Source organism: Mustela nivalis (genome assembly GCF_964662115.1).
Source record: "Mustela nivalis genome assembly, chromosome: 9".
In the NCBI taxonomy this organism is placed as follows: Eukaryota; Metazoa; Chordata; class Mammalia; order Carnivora; family Mustelidae; genus Mustela; species Mustela nivalis.
Genome location: NC_139028.1, coordinates 66,552,947 through 66,573,966, shown reverse-complemented (window position 1 = coordinate 66,573,966; position 21,020 = coordinate 66,552,947). Strand labels below are relative to the sequence as shown.

The window sequence follows — 21,020 nt, the reverse complement described above, 5'->3', positions numbered from 1 at the left end:
GAGTCATATGTGGTAGAATTAATCCACCAATCTGACTAGAGTGGAGAGTGACTAGAAAAAAAAAATTAGTTGAAATAAAGACATTCTCATGGAACAGGGTAGAAATAAGGGCACTAGAAGTATTAAAACTGAAACAGCCACCAATAGGACTAAGTATATACTTGAGTTTTACACTGGTGGTGCAGTCATGTTGATGGTGGCATGGATGCTGGTGCCGGTAATGCTAGAGGCTCAGTGCCAAAATCAGAAGGGAAAAATGTGTATAAAGGAGAAGGGAGTGAATTCCAAGATATTCTGCAGCATAAAGCAAACAGAGTAAAGACTGTTAATACATGTGTGTATGACCCTGTAGTGTATGTATTTATGTATGTTTAAATGAGGTCCATTGTGTAAGTCAAAACTTTATGTCCCAGGCCTCGGTTTGGTGCGATGCAATGTGTAGAGCTACTGTGAGTGTGTGGTGTCTTCAGACGTCCTTTCTATTATGAACTATGAGTTTTCCCCTCCTCTTCCACCTCTTTCTCCTTCTCTTTCTTGACTCATGTCAAAGAAGACTCAGATATTTCATATGTACAGATGAAAAAATATGTATAAAGCTTAGTATTCTAATCCCCAAAGAAGTCTGTCTCCGTATTAGGGTCTCTCCTTATGAGGGATTGACTCACTCCTTCAGCTAAAAAGACATGCTTTAGGAATGCTTTTTACTTGGCATTCTATGAAAGAATGTAGTAGGGTATAGTAGACATTCACTGCCAAGAATATGAGAATAAGGGATTGAATAAACATAGGTCTATATATCAACACATGGAAATGTATGTATTGTGATTCATCTGAGATCCACTCTTCAAAAATATATTTGCTTCTTTAAAAAGATAACTTTGCTATGTTGCCATGTTTTTTAAACAGTATAGTACTAATTTTGTCTGAGGGTAAATAAAGCCTGGTCTCTTATCCCAATCCTCCCTGTCTCTAGCTTTCTTCCTGAAAAGGAATCCATTAATCTCCATTTAGTTTCTCTTCTGCTGTTTTAATTTCGTCATACTTTTAAATAATATGTCTTTACAAAATACATTGTGTTTTGATTTCATGCTCTTCAAGACAGAGTTTACGTTAGTTATATACTTACCCTCTTCTCCAATCTCACTTATCCGAATGCATTTACACCACTATTTTGTTTCTGTTTGCAATCTTAAACAAAACACTGAAATCTAAGTGTATTCAACCAATCATATATAATCTCTTCCTGCCCTTCTTTGTAAGATAAAGACATAAGTGTTAAGACCATTTCCTCCAATTATGTTATTTTTGTTTGTTTGAATATAATTGACACAGTGTTAAGTTTCAGCTATACCACATAGTGATTTGACAAGTCTGCTATGCTGAGCTCACCACAAGTGTAGCTGTCATCTGTCACCATATACTGTTACGATACCATTGACTATATTTCCTATGACTTTTATTCCCATGACTTACTCATTCCATAACTGGAAACCTGTATCTCCCACTCCCCTTAACCCATTTTTCACATCCCCCCACTCCCCTTTGCCATTAGCTTGTTCTCTGTCTTTATAGTTCTGGTTCTGTTTTTTGTTTATTTATTTTTTTGTAAATTCCACATCAATTATGCTATTTTTAAGATTTTTCCTAAAGTATTGGTATCTAGGGGCGCCTGAGTGGCTCAGTGGGTATTGGTATCTATTGCCTAATTAATTATGTCTGTGTTTTCAAGTAAACATACTTCAAATTTTACTCAGGAAATTGTTAAAAAAAAGAAATTATTTGTTAATGTTTGAACTATTCTAGCACTAGCTAAGATGTAATGACAGTATCCACTTTAATGATTTTATAACTCATATTTTGAAAAATCAGCATATGATTTTAAAAATCAACATAGAAATTAATTGTAAAAATAAATGATGTCACATGAAGTTTTTTTTTTTTTTTTTTAGATGATTTGCAGTTTATGTTTCCATGCTTAATTTCTACAGGTAAAACTAACAGGAAAAATGACCGGGTTTCCAGATGCCTGAGTATTTATAGGTATGATGTAGATCTGGAGAAAGTGGAGGAGTTTCTTTTGGGGTTCCAGCTTAAGTAATTGAAAATAAAAGTAGATGGAAACAACTAAATAAATTTAAAAAAATACACTTCTAAAAATAAAATTTTTCTAAGCATTGAGATAAAAAAGAAAATCATGTACTTCATTTTCATTGTCACTTGATCAATGATTGGAGTGTTCTAGGCCAAAGGAATACTAATAGCTCTTCCATTTTAATACTAGGTATCCATTGTCCTCACTCCAGATAGTTATTCAGATAAACTGGGAAACATTTTAAGGGTTAATTCTTTGATATCTAAGGATGCCTAGGATTAGTGCTGTCCCAGAGAAGCTGGGTGCACTATGCCCTCCTATCTTAAAATCTATGTTTTTCTCCCAATAAAAACACCTAGAACCTGATTTGGCTGGATCCCGAGAAATATCCTTATGGAACTTGTAAATGGTAGCTGGTTCCAGCCACCCACTCTCCTTCTAACAGGCATTCCTGGACTGGAGGCTGTGCAAATATGGATCTCTATCCCACTGTGTGTTATGTATCTAACTGCCCTCCTGGGGAACTGCATCATCCTCTTTGTTATCAAAACCACGTCCAGCCTTCATGAGCCTCAATACATCTTCCTATCTATGTTGGCAACCACAGATGTAGGTCTGTCTTTATCAACTCTACCTACAGTACTCAGGGTCTTCCTCCTGAATCGCAGAGAAATTGAGTTCCATTCTTGTCTAACACAAATGTTCTTCATTCATACTTTCTCCTCCATGGAGTCAGCCATCCTGTTGGCCATGGCCTTTGACCGATTTGTAGCTATTCGCAACCCACTGCGCTACACTGTGATCTTAACCTCTCCTCGAATTATTGTGATGGGAATTGCAGCCGTGTTTAGGGGTGTGATGTTGATGGTACCCTTGCCAATCCTTCTCAAGAAATTGTCTTTCTGCAAAGATGTTGTTCTATCACATTGTTACTGCTACCATCCTGATGTTATGAAGCTGGCCTGTGGCCCCATCAGAAACAACATCATCTACGGATTGTCCCTTGTCCTCTGCTCCTTCGGAGTTGACTCTGTGCTCATTGTCATTTCATACATATTTATTTTGAAAACAGTGCTGGGTATTGCCTCAGAAGATGGTCAGCTCAAGGCACTTAATACTTGTGTGTCCCACATTTTCACTGTCTGTATCTTTTATGTGCCACTCATTGTGCTGGCTCTAATTCACAGATTCGGTACGTTCACATCTCCTGTTCTCCATGTCACCATGGCCAATCTCTTTCTCTTTTTGACCCCTGTCCTTAATCCCTTGGTTTATAGCCTAAAAACCAAACAGATAAGATCTGTAATACACAAGGTATTCAAGGGCAGGGGAAACTTGCTGTTGTCAAGGGTGGCTTAGTGAAAATGATACCCTGACTCTCTCTTCCTCTTTCATCTGTCTGTTTTCCAAGGACGGTTTTGTGAGAATGGATGTATTTCCTTCTTGTCTGAGTAAAAGATGGTAGTATTTGAGTTATTGTCTTGAGCCAATTTATTATTATTGTTTTGATCTAATCTATCATCCATTAATGTGTTGCATGAAAGAGCTTATTGAAATAATTTTTATGTCTCTCTGCTATTTAAATGTTTAAGTTTAACTAATTAAGTGATTTACAATTAAATATAAGATAAAGGCCAAGTTATTACATATTTTAGAAACTTTTCCATTTTCTTATCCTTACCTTTCTCTCCAACCTCAATTCTGATTACATGATGCTCCTTTCTTCAAATTGGGTGATTCAATATATTTTTATACATGTATACCAGCCCTCATAAGACTCTAAACATTTACCAATGCTTGGCTTGCAATTTCAATACCAACATGGAACAGAAATTGTTCTGTTATGAGTATTCCCAACATTTCAGTAAAATTGGCACTTTCCTTTTCCCCTCAATATAACCCATTAATAATTTTATTATACTACAGCACAATTTTACTTCATATATATATTCTTCAATTTAGAATTATTGTGGAAAAGCATTGTGCTGCTTTATACTAAATCTTTGTGTATACCTATACACTGGCACAATAAATCCCAACTGTTTTCTTTTAATAAATGAAGAAATATTTGTGAGCATAGGCAATTGCACTTGGCAACCATGACTCTTTCCTGCTAACATAATTATTGATTAATGACTCTCCCCCTCTAAACAATCAGGAGTCAGGTCTCTTGTCTTTGCCATTTCATTGTCAGTACCTTGTGAAATATCTATACTATAAATTATAATAAATGTGTATTGCTGAATAAATTAATAAATATGTCAGAGATGTTTTTGGTAATATGTAATACCTGTAGAAGTACTATATTTACACATTAGTGTATATAAATGTATGATATTTACACATTAAAATGTAACTATAAAACAAGTGAGAGAAATCTTTAAAACACTGTATTATGGAAGGAAGAAAGGAAACTGAATTATTGGATATCTTCCTCAAGCTCCAAACTTTTAATTACATTACCAAAATGAGCCTCATTTAAACCAAAGGAGATGAGTTTTACTAGCTCCATTTTAGTGAAAAGGAGATAGCTAAAAGAGAGTAAACAATTTGTTAGTATCTGCCTAATTAAAATGATTAGACCTAGGATTAAATGCCACAAGATATTATATAAAGAACACATAAAGTTTACTAAATCCAACTTTTTTCTGACACATGTAAGACGTAAAGATATAAGACACATAGGTGTCATTGAACACCATTTATTTCATTGTAGTATTTTTTTTTAGATTTTATTTATTTATTTGACAGATAGAGATCACAAGTAGGCAGAGGCAGAGAGAGAGAGGAGGAAGCAGGCTCCCTGCTGAGCAGAGAGCCGGATGCGGGGCTCAATCCTAGGACCCTGGAATCATGACCTGAGCAGAAGGCAGAGGCTTTAACCCAATGAGTCACCCAGACACCCCTAATTGTAGTATTTTAACCTGATTGTATCTGTATTCATGTTCACTTACACTAGATAAGCCAAGAGTTCCCTGATTCCAGAAACATTTGTCTTGCTCACAAATACACTATTTTTCTTATCAAGTTATGTCTGCATGAAATATACAGTGCCCAAGAAAGCTGCTCACTGTAAAACTAGGATTTAAACTCACATCTGTCTGTGCTCCTTCAAATGTCTATGCTCTCAACTCCACCACATATTTCATGCCTGAAAAACCTGACCTCTAAGAAGAACATTGCCAAAATGTATAGCTTTACCACACTGTGAAATGTGATTGTATGTGGAGGTCAGTATGTTTATATTTTTATTTTGCTTTCACTTAAAAAAAAAAAAAAACACTGGAATATTCTATTAAAAAAACTGAGGTTATCCATATTTCAATCCCCTTTTTATGACATACCCTAGATTTGAAAGAGGTCTGATTCACACTCAAAGAACAAAGTCAACTTCAGGATTCCTTCCTCTCATACATTCTTGAGTTGCTCTCTGTTCCAGAATTTAGAGGCACTCTCGTCCTGTCCATGCAATGTGATTTCTCTGACTTATTACACTGATTCTATATTAAATTATTTGAAACCAGCAGATCTAGCTAAGGTGATATTTCTGCCTTTGGTACTGAAGGCTTAATTTGTCTTATTGTCTGATGAAACTTTTAGCAGTGTAAGTGGTAAGTGATAGAAGTAGGAATATCTTGAAAAGTGGGGCTGCGGTTCTTCTCCCAGAACACCGTATCTGTGTTTCCTTAGCACAGCTAGGCCAGGTCTTCTCCATTTGGCAGTCAGGGAATACATTTTGGAAATATATTTGGGAATACACATGGGAATATACTTCTCCAGTTAACAACCAGGGAATATGGAGAACAGTTTTACTATTTGAAGGTGGAGGGCTTACTGTCTAGTGAATGATCAAGTAGGGAGTCTGAGGACAGGCTCAGAGGAGACATAATAACAATTGCTCTGAAGACATGTGAAAATAAATAACTGTGTATTTATGTGAAAAAGTTGAAAATAGAGCTGCACTATGACCCAGAAATTGCACTACGGGATATCTACCCTAAAGATACAAATGTAGTGATCCAAAGGGCCATGTGCACCTGAAAGTTTATAACCTCAATATCCACAATAGCCAAACTATGGAAAGAACCTAGATGTCCATCAACAGATGAATGGATAAAGAAGCAGTGGTGTATATATATACAATGAAATACTATGCAGCCATCAAAAGAAATGAAATTTTGCCATTTGCAACAACGTGGATGGAACTTGAGGCTATTATGCTGAGTGAAATAAGTCAGTCAGAGAAAGACAATTATCATATGATCTCTCTGATATCAGGAAATTGAGAGGCAAAGTGGGGGATTCAGGGAGTAGGGAAGGAAAAAATGAAACAAGATGGGATTAGGAGGGAGAAAAAACATATGAGACTCTTAATCTCACAAAACAAACTGGGGGTTGCCAGGGGGTGGGGGGTATAGAGAGGGTATGTGCTATAGTGAGTGCTGTGAAGTGTATAAGTCTGACAATTCACAGACCTGTATCCCTGGGGCAAATAATACATTATATGTTAATAAAAAAATTTTTTTAAAGGGAGATGTCTTAATTGTTTTCTTATTTCTTCATTCACTGGGCTACCAACTCCATAGTAGTGGGTATTTTTCTTTCTTTTATTCATAAGTGGATTCCTAGTGTCTACATTTGAGCCCATGGAAATAAATATGTATTGCCTGAATTTAGCAAATTCCTTTATGTCTATCAAAATGTGTATTTAGACTTCATGCCTATACTTTGCTTGTCTCAAATATGTGATAGTGTTTTCACATTATGAATATGATTCAGACTGACATTGTGAAAGAAGGTGCTTGAAATACAGATTTTTGACTAAAAATAATAAATTCTAATTCTTTATCCTTATATTCTTCTAATCATTCACACACACACACACACACACACACACACACACGAAGACACAACATTAAATTGTCAACCGAAAAAAGATGTAGGACTTAAATGAAAGGAAAGCATTTATTTGAAGCCTTAGAATTATAATTGTGATTTGGGCAACCCAAACTGTGTCCTCCTGGGAAACAAAAGTCAAAGGTTTTTTAAGACAAAGGGAATGCCTATGATACATTGTTTACAAGGAATTTTGATTGTTGTTGAAGGCAGAAGACTGATTTCTGCTAATAGCAAGTTGTAGCACACCTTTCAGCTGAGTCCTTGGGGTATTCTGGTTTGAACCAGTTCAGAAGTTCATGGCGTGTCTCCTCAATGAACTCCTGCTTCTATTTTAAACTCCCTGATGTAAGTCACAGCATTGTATTTCACCTCTCATAAAATCTTACTATGGATCTAGCTATATCAATGCCCTGTTTACAGTAGGATTTTTTGCTACAAATGACTGTACCAGGGCAATTGGAGGGGCATTTTGCTGAGCTGGTTATTTTTGCTGTTCACTTCTCAATTCCTGATCTCATTTCCGCAGGGATTCTGTAATCTCCTAAAACATCATACACCTGGTCAGTCCTCAAGGGAGGTGGAAGAGACAGAAGGCCTTTTACTGCCTTTTAGCTGTTCCACCCAGCAGAGTAAATGGGTCCTGTAGATGCCACTGTCTTTCCAAGGTGCCTTGGCCCCAAATATGACTGAGGACTTTCTTGTATGGACAACTGAAAACAGTAAGTTATTACAGCTCAAGATGGGTATAGGCTGGTTAAAGCTAGAAATAAAAACCCAGTGGCTGAATTTAAGGTAACCAAACCATTAAGATTGCCAACTCTCTTTTGTTTATCTGCATTAGCATTTACCATTCATTCCTTCCCATAGCCTGAAGTAAAGACTCCCCATTATCCATTATCTCTTTCTGAAACACTTTTTTTTTCCCTCTGATGGTTAAGTCCCTAACGTGGCAAGACCTAAGTTAAATAATTTTCCTAAATTATCTAATTGTTAAATGTCATAGTTTATAATAGCACTATTTTTCCTCTCTTGTGAAAGTGTAACAGAATATAATCTACTTTGTTTTGTTAGAATATTTGAAGAGCATATATGGGATGAGATTTACCAGTACCTTTTCCTTATTACTCTTCACATCTGATCTGTGGAGTCGTTTAACAACCAGTAAAACATCTCCCCATCTCAACCCAGGAGTAATTCAGAGAGACCATTGCTCTGTAGCCCTACACTCACTTGCAAAAATAGTAAGATTCCATACCTGAGCAGCTCCTTCCTTGTCAGGCTTGTTCAGATTGAGCATATGATGCACCATGGAGTTTCTGAAAGCACAGGTATCTTTATTAATTTTTAATTTTTAATTTTTTTAAAATTTGAGACAGAGAGAGAGGAAAAAAGAATCTCAGGCAGACTCCAACTAAGTGCAGAGCATGGTGGGGGCTGGTTCTAAGGACTGTGAGATTATGACCTGAGCCAAAATCAAGAGTCAGCTGCTTAACTGACTGAGCTACCCAGACATCCCAGAAAGCATAGGTATGTTGTGGAAACTGGACTGGATCCTGGTGGAAGAATCAAGTGGCACTCAGAGACTTTGGAGGATCAAAGGTTTATTTAACACCAGTGGGCTCAGATGAGGTCAATCTCCAAAGGTCTGAGCCCCGAGCACAAGCAGGGAGGGGGATTTATACCCTTCTACTTCTGCATACTTGGTACTTTTGGCACTTTTGGCACATGCGGGAAATGGGGTGGGAAAGAAGAACCTCGAAGGGTTTTGAGACAGGAACTGGAATTCCCTTGTTGGTATAGTCAGCCATCTTAGAGTACAGTTTTTCCCTATCATTTCCCCCTTTGATGCTCCTTTAAACACCTAGTTTAGAGGGCATCATTTTCATCTATTATGATGGCCCTGCAAGGCTAGTATTTGGGCAATGGCTCACCTGATAACATTGTTTTCTATGATCTTAGCAATCCATCTTAAGGTTCCTAAGGCTGCCCAATAAGCAATAACAATAAAAAGTTTCTGGGAGGAAGTCCAGTCAGAAAGGGGAGCAAGGTGAGGGTGTCAGTGTCATGTCAACAATACCCAGGGACCACTGTGAACAGATATCCATCAGTCAGTGGGGTCTCATCAAAGGTGGAGCCAGAGCAGGTCTGTAGGATCTGGTTGGGCTTTCCACTGATGTGATTCATCCAACTGGTGAGAGCCTTCTTTACTCTAGAGCAGTGGACTCATTCAGTGACACCTAAGACCCTGAGGGCAGTAAGGATTGTTAGAACAACAGCGTGGAGCCCTGTTCAGCATGTTTGAGGGGGTCCTTTCTAAAGTTTCTGGGCAGATGTGCCTTTGAGTTTTACCCAGGGCTTGGAGATATTGGGACACTTCTAAGTTTCTGATCTGTTTGAGGTCTCCTCTAAGTCTACTTACTACAGGGAAGTGGCCAGCCATAGAAAGTTTGAGGTGAATTATAGCTGCAGCAATCTTTTAAATCCAGTTGACTAGAATAAACACTATCAATGACCTCCAACAGTTTTTCTCTGTACAACATTCAGGTCCAGACAAAAGGGTAGCTGGATTTAAAGTCTGACAGGTTTGGGGTATTATTTCAGGCATATCTATCAATATGATCTGGTATTTAATAAGTTGGCCTCCATTAAGAGCTTTGCGGCTCTTTCTAGCAGGAACACTGTCGTATGCTTAGAAAGGCTTTGTTTACAATTGTATCTCAATAGAGGTGGTTTCTAGGATAAATATAACTAAAAAATACCATTAAGCTCTTTGTTTGAGGTATTAACATTCTAATTACAAAGGATCACTGGCAAGTAGGAGAAAACTTGTCTCAGGAGATAAGGCTATCCCCAAGTGCATTACCCAACCAATCATAAAGTGGAATTATCCATTATCTCCACAAGTTAACCATATGGAGTGGTGTATGCTCTCCTTTTAGAGCATGATTTCCTTATTCCAGCCAAACAGAACTGGTCAAGGTGGTAAGTTACACAACTGTTGGGGAATCAGTCCTATTCTCCAGCTGTTTAATCATGTGCCATGGGATCCTGTTATTATCCCCACAGAATATTAAACAAGAAGATTGTCTAAATGAGTTATTGTGTAACTTCTCTGAAGTTTTCCTCAAGTTGTGTAGGTTAGGTAAACAACATTAAAGGACAATCAAATCAAGAATCCACAAGGTGTGTTACTAAAACATAATTTTTCTCTCTAAAATAACCCTCATTTCCAGAGATGGCCAAATCAGGGCTAATTTATCTGAAAAACAAGTCCAGTTTTAACAAACTTGGCCTAATTATTTACATAAACTCATCAAGAATAGTGAGTGATCATATACATCCTTTATAATCTGCTTTGCTGGAACTTCTTATAAGGAATCTCTAGGTTGAACTTTTAGTAGCCTCTCCAGACCAGAAGCTAAGCCACTTACTTGCCATTAGACATGCCTATAATAACTCTTGATTTGGGTGAATTCCTCTTCCTGCACATGCCAGGAAGTGACATTGTTTACTTACCTAGTGAGGCTGCTGGGAACTCTGTAAGCAAGGTATCAGGCCAACAGTTCTAAAGGGTTTTATGGCTCCAAGTTTCATAAAGTCAACCTTAGTTCCTTTAAGCTGTCTGGTAATATCTGAGTCTATGCATGTCTTTCTTAAATATGACATTCCAGTCAAAGCCTTGGTAAAATAACCCATGTTTCCAATGGTGTCCTGTTACAAGGAGAACAGATTTTTATTGAACTTATGCAAATGACTGATTGCCATGGAAGAAAGAATACTTACTGAGACCTTTTGAGTTTTAGAGGGTTCATATAGAGAGAAAAGTAGAATGCTTTGATTTGTTTACAGATAAATATTTTTGCATTTCTATATGTCACAGATAACTTAAGTAAAATTTTCTTTACTGTAGAAGAGAAAACATTAGAGAGCCAGCAATCTTTCAAACAAGAGTCACAACATTATAATCTTTTAATTCATTTAGTATGCAGCTTTACTTAGTTCTGGAAATTCCCACTTCAGTTTTAGTATTTTCAAGATATTGAATACCTGTATTTGTTCTGAAAGTCCTTTTCAGGACTAAGGTGAAACTCATTTTACAAAAGAATAAAATTATAAATGACAAAACTCAGAATAGGTATGGTAAAAGAGCTGATGAAATGAGAGTTTATAGTTTAGCTGGCAAGGAAATCTGGTTATTTCAGTGACACATAACACTTCAATAATTAAATATCAAGTGATGAAATTATCAAAACATTAAAACTTTAGGAAATGTATAGAACCTCTAGAATCCTTATAGCATTTACCCCAATGTAACCCAAGGTTTATTATTTGTTTAGCAATACTTCCTGAGTAACTTAGCATACCAAGGAAAAGCCTAATGAGTTAAAGAGATTTTATTTACAATTTAAATCTTGTCAACATTTGCTAAAATATTAGAAAGTTTTAAAGCACATGTCTAAATATAATTAGGGATGTTAAAGAACTCATATAGGCAAAATGTGGAAAATGGTTTTCTGAACAGGCAAAGAGGAAACAGCTGTTTACATTTTCTTCTTAACAGCAGATCAATTAACCTAAGAAAACTTGGTCCTTTTGAGCAGAGAAAAAACCAGCTTCCTATACCAGTGTCTTTTTAAAATTCACTTCAATCTTAGTCCACTTAAAATTCTTTTTCTGAAGATTTCCCTTCACAAACCTTCTACAACTTTCCTTTGCATTTAGGTTTTGTCCCAAGCCATTTCCTTCTAAACAACCATCTCATTTAGGTCAAAATTACCTCTTTTTCTTCAACAAAATGCATTCCCATTCCTTATATCTTTCTTGCATATCTCCTACTTTTCCATATACAGAGTTGTTTCCCTTATTTTTATCAGTCATTGTTACAGTTAGCAGAATTTTGTACTTAGAAACACCTTAATATCTAGTGATGGATAAGTATTAATCATTTGTGAACTGTTACAACAGAATTCTTTGAATGGCAAATTTATGAATCAGTTAAGCACAAGACACGTTTACCAACAGATTCAAATATTTTTAGTTTCTTTGCAGTAAGAAGTCAAAAGCACAAACCTACATCCAGCACTCAGTGCTTTAGCACTTTATCCTATTTGGAAAAGACTTAGATGTCCAACAAATTTAATTCCATCTGTCATCCAAGGAAAATTTTAAACTTTCAGATTACCAAAGACTTTGAAATCTATCTCAAGACTTACCCATGAAAATTTTGAGACAGACAATTAACCATCAGTTTAGTCATTTCTTTGCTAACAAATTTCAACAAGTAACAAGAGTTTATTTGACCTTCAGTAAACCTTGATAGAAGTTTCACATTTACTGCTGATAAGTTAAAAGACATGTTTATCTTAATTAAGACAACAAACATAACTTAGTGTAAATACTGATTTACATTCTACCTGAGCCCACTCCACTTTCAAGACACAGGTAGGGAAATCTGGAGTGGGAGGTGTTAGGTCCAGGGGGTGCTCTCCTTGCTCCTTGACAGTGAAGAGAGGAGGAGCCATAGTGCAGGAGGCACCAAGGATGGTCTAGAGCTCAGTTATGTAGGCCATATCCAAGTTGGTCCAGAAACAGAAGAAGGGGAGAGAGAAGAAACAAAGTGCTGCCAGAAGGCAGAGAAAGGGTTCCTGGCTTTTAAAGCTTGTCAGCTCCAACAGAGGAGCAGATGCCATGCTTTCCCACTAACAAGGGAAAGGGGTTAGGCAGTCCACATGGGGCCAGAGAATATAGGGAGTTTTCCTGAAACAAAGGGATCTTTGGCAGCTGTTTGGGAATATTTCTTAAAGTCCCCATCCTGAAAGATACCTGGATGCCTCTTAGCCTTAGTGACTCCATATAAACCCCAGACTGGCACTCCAAAGGGGCTCTCCTTAGACCCCATTAGGTCACCGCAGAAGTGGGTTAGGGCCAGTCAGACCCTATGGGCTTCTGAGGACCCTAAGGTTGCCCGCCCATGGAGTCACAGACTCAGGCCGCCTGACAAATCAGGTCAAACTGCACATTTACTCATGCATTCACACTGAAGTTATTATAGTCCCCACCCCCTCCCCCCCAGCCTCAGGAGGTCCTGACCTGTGGAATTACTTCCAGAAACTCCTTCCTGTCCCCCCTTATGGTGGGGGGAGAGGGGTCCTGACCTGAAGGACTTCCCCCTTGAAAGCGAAGCAAATAGAGACGCCTGGGCCCCAGCCCTCCTGTCCACTGCTCTCCACCGCCTCTCTTGAGGCAGAAAAAGACCAAATGGCCATCCCATCCAGCCAAGAAAAGATAAGAAGTTCCCGGGGATGACCTAGAACTCTCCCAAGATACCTCCACACAGATCACACTTCCACATAAAGGGGGCCAATTGGCCCGAGAGACTGTGAAAAACATTCCACCACCATCCTCCATCACCGGTGATCACAAAAACTCACCCCTAACCCTGTCGGGCACCCAACCAGCCAGGGAAAACAAAGCTGTGCTCTCTCAGATTTCTGTGTGACACTTGAATTTCCTCAGTCACTTCAGATTTTCCTCATTTTTCCTGTGAGACCTCTAAGAGGTCTCTGGGAGGTGATCAGTCTCCCCTTCCACCCTCAGGGATGGGCCTTACTGGGTCCTGGGGCCCCAGGCCTTACTGGAATCTGGTGTAAGAAAATAATAAATGTATTATTTTTATTAAAGTATATCAATACATAGAAATAATAAAAGATGCATTATAAACATGGATACAAAATAAGTAGGTCAAAATGTTACTTTAAAAAGTGTATATGTTATTTTTAAAAGTATATCAATGGAAAAAAAGTTTGTTAACCTTTAATGCCATTATACATATTGTAAGAATTAAAAACTTTTACATCTTCTTGTTTAAATTCTTAAATAACTACATAATGGCTAAATATGTTCAGGATACTTTGTGCATAAAAATCAACTATTTATAGTTACCTAGCAAGCCAAATACATTTGACCTTTGAACAAAACAAGTTTAAACTACACGGGTCCTCTTACATGCAGATTTTTTTTTTTTTTTTTTTTTTTTTTGCAGTACAGTCCTGTGAGTGTATTTTCTTTTCATTATGATTTTAATAAAAATTTCTTTGCTCTAAATTACTTTATTGTAAGTATACAGTATATAATGCATATAATACAGAACATGTGTTCATCATCTTTTTTCATTATGGGTAAGGCTTCTATTCCATACTAGGTGCTTAGTAGTTTTGAGGGAGTCAAAAGTTATACATGGATTTTTGACTATGTGGAGGGTTAATGCCCTCAACCCCTGTATTGTTCAAGGATCAACTAGAATTTATTGTGCTGTATTTCTGTTGTTTTATAACATACTGTGGTCTCACTTATAAAGGTGTTAATTTATTAACTCACTGAGTAATACCCTGGGGGGAAAAACAAATTAACATGTTCAATAATATCTCAGCTTTCTATTATTTGGCTTGTCATTGTCCACAAAAATCTGGGTTACAATGCCTGCTTCTTTAGTTCTCCTTTATAAATTTCCTTTTTTTTTACTCCATTTATTAATTATACAAATTTTCTATCACTGTTTCTTTTGTTTAAATGTTTTATTTCTATTTTTTTTAAACAGGAAGCATGATTAATAAAATGTATATTAATATAGGAAATGAGTTGAAAATGGTTCTTAGCCTATATCAATTGATTCTTAAATAAGTCACTTCTACTTACTGTGTCTCCATCACTTCCTAAAATGACAGGGAACTCTGTTCTGCTGATCTTCTAGGGTCCTGGAGATAAATTCTTGTTTGGGACTTTAAAAAAGCCAGTGGCGGGGCACCTGGGTGGTTCAGTGGGTTAAAGCCTCTGCCTTTGGCTCAGGTCATGATCCCAGGGTCCTGGGATAGAGCCCCACATTGGGCTCTCTGCTCAGTGGGGAGCCTGCTTCCTCCTCTCTCTCTGCTTGCCTCTCTGCCTATTTGTGATCTCAGTCTGTCAAATAAATAAATAAAATCTTAAAAAAAAAAAAAAGCCAGTGGCTATAGCCATTAAAACTATAGATTTATGTTATATAACCTTACACAACTCATGAACAGCAACTGTTGGTTTATACTGACACACTGTTTTCCAAAGTTCTATGAAAGGATTCTCATGGCTGTGCTGACAACGGAAATATGTTAAGATAGCTTGGTGTTCTGGATGCCAAGTTTTTTGTTATTTATTTAAGCGTACTGTGTCCTTTGTTGATTATGGCCTGCCCCAAGTAATTGTAATTCATTTATTTGGTTCTCATTTTATTTATAGATATATTTTATACCACTATTATAGCATCACATATATATTTTCTTATTTGTTCTTATTTATCACACTCACCAAACATTGGCTTAAGAAATCTATCTTAAGGGGTGCCTGGGTGGCTCAGTGGGTTAAGCTACTGCCTCTGGCTCAGGTCATGATCTCAGGGTCCTGGGATAGAGTCCCACATTGGACTCTCAGCTCAGCAGGGAGCCTGTTTCCCTCTCCCTCTCTTTCTGCCTGCCTCTCTGCCTCCTTGTGATCTCTGTCAAATAAGTAAATAAATATAATCTTTAAAAAAAAAATCTATCTTAATAAACTTTGTATCCCCAAATGTCGTAATGTATATTTATTGCAGTATTTGAGAATATTTAATTTGAGTACCAAAAAACAAAAAACAAACAAACAAAAAAACCCCAGGAAAACAAATGGAGTAGATGAAAGTCATGTGATGCAATAAACATAGATAGGGAATAAACTGAGAAGTAGCTTATAAGATATAGGCATCATTCACCAATCATGGTAAATACAGATAATAGATAAGTTGTAAGAGATGTTAAAGAACATATTAAGGAGGTCATGTATTTTGATGAGCATTGGGTCTTATGCGCAACTAATGAATCACTGAACACTACATTAAAAACTAGTGAACACTAGTGAACACTACATTAAAAACTAGCCAACTAGTGTTGGCTAACTGAACATAAAAAATTTTTAAAAAAGAACATACAAAAGATAAAATATATGGAATATGTGATAGAATAAGCAAAAATGTTACTTATAGACAAGAAAGGACAAAAGGTCCTGAGACATAATACGTCATGTCCAAAATGGTGGCTGGGTAGTACCTAAATCACCACTTTTTAATGACATCCCTTGTAGTTTAATTCTGGTCACACTTATTCTTAGAACAAGAAATACAGGTAAAATCCATAGATGCTTAGCATTCGTATTGATAAGTTAGAGCTGTGGCCATGCATACATGATGCTGTATGACTGATAAAGTGTAGGTTGGCCCCAGGTACCTTTCATCTTTGGGGTTCTCTTGCTCAGACTTCATCTCTGGCCTTCCTAATGCCATCAGCAGAGGGACAGAGCAGAGTAGTATTGCATAATCCAGCATTCAGATACTGCAGGGCCTTCTCTCCACTTGTACGCTATTTTAAGTGTCTTAACCAACGCCCTCTCTGTTCTCCCACTTCTCACCATGTATTTTAAATTGACTAAGTTAACCAGGTGATTTGTGACTCTTAATTTGTTCTGTGAACGTTTTTGTTCAAAACTTGCTTAGTTCTTCTGGTAGTGTATTTGGACACTATCAATGTGTCAATAATATATATGTGCCCACAATATAGAAGTTATAAATCACTTAAAAATTACTGACATAGGCTTTTTCTTTGTTTGTTTGTTTGTTTGTTTGTTTCCAAAGATTTTATTTATTTGACAGAGAGAGACATAGTGAGAGGGAATACAAACAGGGGGAGTAGGAGAAGGAGAAGCAGGCTTCCAACTGAGCAGGGAGCCTAGTGCAGGACTTGATGATCCCAGGACCCTGGGATCCTGACCTGAGCAGAAGGCAGATGCTTAATGACTGAGCCACCGTGGCGCCCCTGACATGGGCTATTTGAATTAAACCAAATTCTACTCTATTCAATTTGCTTTGCATGCAACAGATACTTAGCTTGCTTCTGCCTCTAGACTCTCTTGAACCATTGAATGAACTCGAATTAATTTACCACTTGATTTCCTTACACTTGTTCTTTTTTTTAGGTTTATGATCAGGTCTACGTTCAATGGCACCTACTACCAGCCACCCTTCTTCCTTCCTTCAGGAATTCCAGGGCTAGAGGAGTCTCACATCTGGATCTCCATCCCCCTGGGCATCAGGTATATAATTGCCATCCTTGGAAACAGCATCATTATTCACATAATAAACAAGAATCCCAGCCTTCTCAAGCCTCAATATGTGTTATTGTCCCTGTTGGCAGCCACTGACATAGACATATCAGCATCTACAGTGCATACTGCACTTAATGTCTTTCTTCTCAACCACAGAAGCATTGAGTTCCATGGTTGTCTGGCTCACATACTCTTCATCCACACTTTCTCTTCCATGGAGTCAGCCATCCTGCTGGCCATGGCTTTTGACCACTTTGTTGCCTTATGCAACTCTCTGTGCTACACTGCTATTCTGACTCATTCCTGCATTACTCAGATGGGATTGGCTGCTGTGGCTCGAGGAGTGGCACTGATGGCTCCCTTGTCCATCCTGCTCAAATGGCTTCCCTTCTGTAGGAACATCATCTTATCCCACTCATTCTGCTTCTGCCCTGACGTGATGAAGCTAGCTTGTGAATCCATTCGTGTGAATATCATTTATGGGCTGGCATTGGTTCTCTGCTACTTTGGTACTTCTTTCTTTATTTCTTTATTGTTCTGTCTTATACTTTGATCTTAAAGATAGTTCTGGGCATTGCTTCCAGGAAGGACAATTTAAAACATTCATGAGTCTCCCGTATTGTCACTGTCCTCATTTTCTATGTTCCACTTATTGCCTTAGCCCTGATCCACAGGGCTCTCTCCCCCATGTCAAGATGTCCAAAATTTTCCTTTTCCTCACACCTGCCCTTAACCCTCTGGTTTACAGTGTGAAAACAAAACAGAATAGAAAGGCACTATGTAGATTGTACTCAAGGTAGGAGGATGCAACAGAGTGGGATCACTTTGAGGGCCTGACTGGAAAGTACTGGGGATATTGAAAAAAAAAAAAAAAAAAGACCATGTGGGCTGAGGCACTTTCTTTGGTACATCTCTATATGGTTTTACCATAATATTTCTAGAAATATAATAATATTCCCTTCTCGTTTGAAATATTAGAAGAAAGATTCCTAAAGCTCCTTTCACCTTCACTTATATTTCTCATTTCTGATGTTTACACCACTTACCTATGAGCTCATTTCGATCCGAACAACCCTACAGATACTTCTATTTGAGACTCCCTCTTAGATAGCTATATGGCTAAAATCTGATCCAAAATAAAATATTTATATTGTTATACAGACATTTATTATCTTTGAGGTGTTTGAGATTTTATAGAGGGAAATATTCCAAATGAGAGAAAGGAAGGTTTAGTTGCATAATTTTTATTGAAATCTGTTCATATTTTATAATTCTTTGAAACCTTGTCAATATAAGCTCCGTATAACACAAAAATTCAGTGAAAGATTAAGGCAAAAATACAGCAAAGCAGGTATGTAAAGTCTACCATTTATGTAATGTATACTTGATTTTCCTAGGTTGTATGAATTTAGATTTCATATTTAGTTGAATATATAAGTATAGAGTGCTTAAGCTAAAATCAAGACTCTGCAACTTATCTGTTATATATCCAGGGATCATAGTGACCCCGATTCTTATGCCTCAGTGTTCCCATCAGTGAAAAGAAGTTAATGATATTATCTACTTTGTAAGGACATTATAAGAAGAAATGTGATAATTTATTTAATGTGTTTATAACAATATCAGACATATTGCAAATGTTCAATAAACATTAACCACTTTATTGTAGGTCAAAAATATGGTAGAGGACAAAGACCAAGCCAGGATTTAAACAAAAATCCAAAAGAATAAAGGCTTCTATGATTCAGATGGTAATATCAAAGGTGACCAGAAAATGAAGGGGGGGAATCAGAGAGGGAGATGGACCACGAGAGCCTGTGGACTCCAAGAAACAAATTGAGAGTTTTAGAGGGGAAAAACAAACCGAGAAACCAACTGAAGTTTTATTCCTTCAGCAGTCAGAATGTAACCTTATTTATTCTCAGTATGAAATAGAAAATAAGATCTAAATAAAGTATGAATTCTGAATAAGTAAGCAAGACGAGTAACAATAACCATTTCTCAGATCCTTATATATTATTCTTTGCAGACAGCTCCTTTATCTTTTATTAAGAGTCAGAATGTTCAGACAGTAGACAGTATCTGGCTACAAGTAGAAGACAGATAATAAGCATATATAGTAATAAATTTATCTTCAATTTTGAATTTTCACACTTTAATTTAAACACCATTGGCAGTCAAGAATCAGGTGACATCCTGTTTTCGGCTATAAAATTAATCCCTCATTGATCTTTTAAAACCCAGAGTTAAACTCCTCAATTTAGCACATGGGGAAATATGATTTTCATCTGACTTGTACACGAAATACATTGGGTTCCTGATGCCATTTCTCCATACCACTACCAAACAATCATCATTCATGACCACAGTTATGATCATTTATTCAAGCATTCTGCTCACTCTCCCTCCTTAGTTAAGCTGGGTATTTCTTGAGGGGAAAACCAAAGTATTTTTTTTAATCTTTTAATTAACGGTACCTTACATACTACTTGGCACACACTAGTTCTTGAATTGCATTTTTTAACTGGTCACCCCTTCTGATAATAGAGAAAACTTACTCATTCCCCAGCAATAACACGTTGCACCCAAAATCGCTTGCGTAAGGCAGCCTGGATCTGCTGGGATTTGAGACTATATACAAGAGGGTTGAGCAGTGGTGTCATGAGGAGGTAGGCATTACTCATGGTGGTATATAGAATAGGAGAAGCATTCCGGGTATAGCGATGCAGCACTGCTAAACTGATGAGGGGCAGGTAAAACACAAGCACCGTGCATATGTGACAGGCACAGGTGTGCAGCGATCTCCAGTTTCTGTCCTGAGTCTTTAGCTTCATAATAGTGCCCAATATTTTTATGTATGAAGTTATGATGAAGACCACATCCACTGCAAATGTGCAGAGTACAAAAACCAATCCGTAGGCACTACTGAAAGAGACATCCCCACAGGCCAGGTTCAGCACATCTGGGTAGTAGCAATAAGAGTGTGAGAGGATATTAGCCCCACAGAAAGGAAAGGTCTTAAGGAAAAAAGGCAGAGGAGCCAGCAGAGTGGCACCTCGTATGAGGGCAGCCCCACTAAGGCAGGCAACGGTAGAGTGGGTAAGGATCCTGGTGTAGTTTAGTGGAGCACAGATAGCTACCAAACGGTCGAAAGCCATGGCCACCAGAACACCTGATTCTACTGAGGAGAGGGTGTGGATGAAGAACATTTGAGTTAGGCAGGCATCCAGGCCGACATGGCGGGCATCAAACCAGAAGACAGCCAAGACACTAGGCATTGTGGACAATGAAAGGCCTAGGTCAGTAAGGGCAAGCACAGCCAAAAAATAGAACTGAGGTTCATGAAGATTCTGCTCAGCTGTTACTAGGATAAGAAGAAGAGCATTACCCACAAGGGCTATGAGGTACAGGACACAGAAGGGGATGGAGATCCATATATGTGCAGCCTCCAGACCAGGAATACCAATGAAGGAGAAAGTGGGCCAAGTAGAGGCAGTACTATTAAAAGCCAACATGATAGGATGTATGAAGGACGATAGTCCAAGGTGCTTGCAAACCTGTAAAGGAGAAACAATGTGTCAGGAAATTTGAAAGCCAAATTTAAAGTAATTAATGCACAGAATGATCAAATTAAGATACGGAGAACTCAAAATTGAGTTTATATTTTTAGCTTCATAATTATTTCTTTTGGTGTGTGGTTGGCAACTAAGTACATGGAAAGATGTTCACCATCATTATTTATTAGGTAGATGTCATTTCTCATTCAATTCAATAAGATACAATGAATAGAATGGCTAGAATTAAAAAGATCAAAAATGCTATATGTTGATGATGATGTGAACATCTGTAACTCTCATACATGGAATCTAAA

The 21,020-nt window shown here is 37.6% G+C and overlaps 2 protein-coding genes and 1 pseudogene across 3 annotated transcripts; 2 read left to right on the top strand and 1 right to left on the bottom strand.

Moving 5' to 3' along the window:
* Positions 1-2,485: 2,485 nt before the first annotated feature.
* Positions 2,486-3,451, top strand: LOC309840307 (olfactory receptor 51A4-like; the record flags this gene model as incomplete). The annotated part of the gene is made up of 1 exon (XM_082682379.1): positions 2,486-3,451. One exon carries the CDS (start codon positions 2,486-2,488, stop codon positions 3,449-3,451), a length of 966 nt encoding a protein of 321 aa, XP_082538505.1.
* A 13,573-nt stretch (positions 3,452-17,024) lies between these two features.
* LOC309840306 (olfactory receptor 51I2-like) lies at positions 17,025-17,902 on the top strand (annotated as a pseudogene). The gene has a single exon. The product of its transcript is annotated as an olfactory receptor 51I2-like (transcript).
* A 1,805-nt stretch (positions 17,903-19,707) lies between these two features.
* Positions 19,708-20,664, bottom strand: LOC309840118 (olfactory receptor 51G2-like; the record flags this gene model as incomplete). Its single annotated transcript, XM_082682186.1, has 1 exon — positions 19,708-20,664. The coding sequence occupies one exon, from the start codon at positions 20,662-20,664 to the stop codon at positions 19,708-19,710; it is 957 nt and encodes a 318-aa protein (XP_082538312.1).
* Positions 20,665-21,020: the final 356 nt, after the last annotated feature.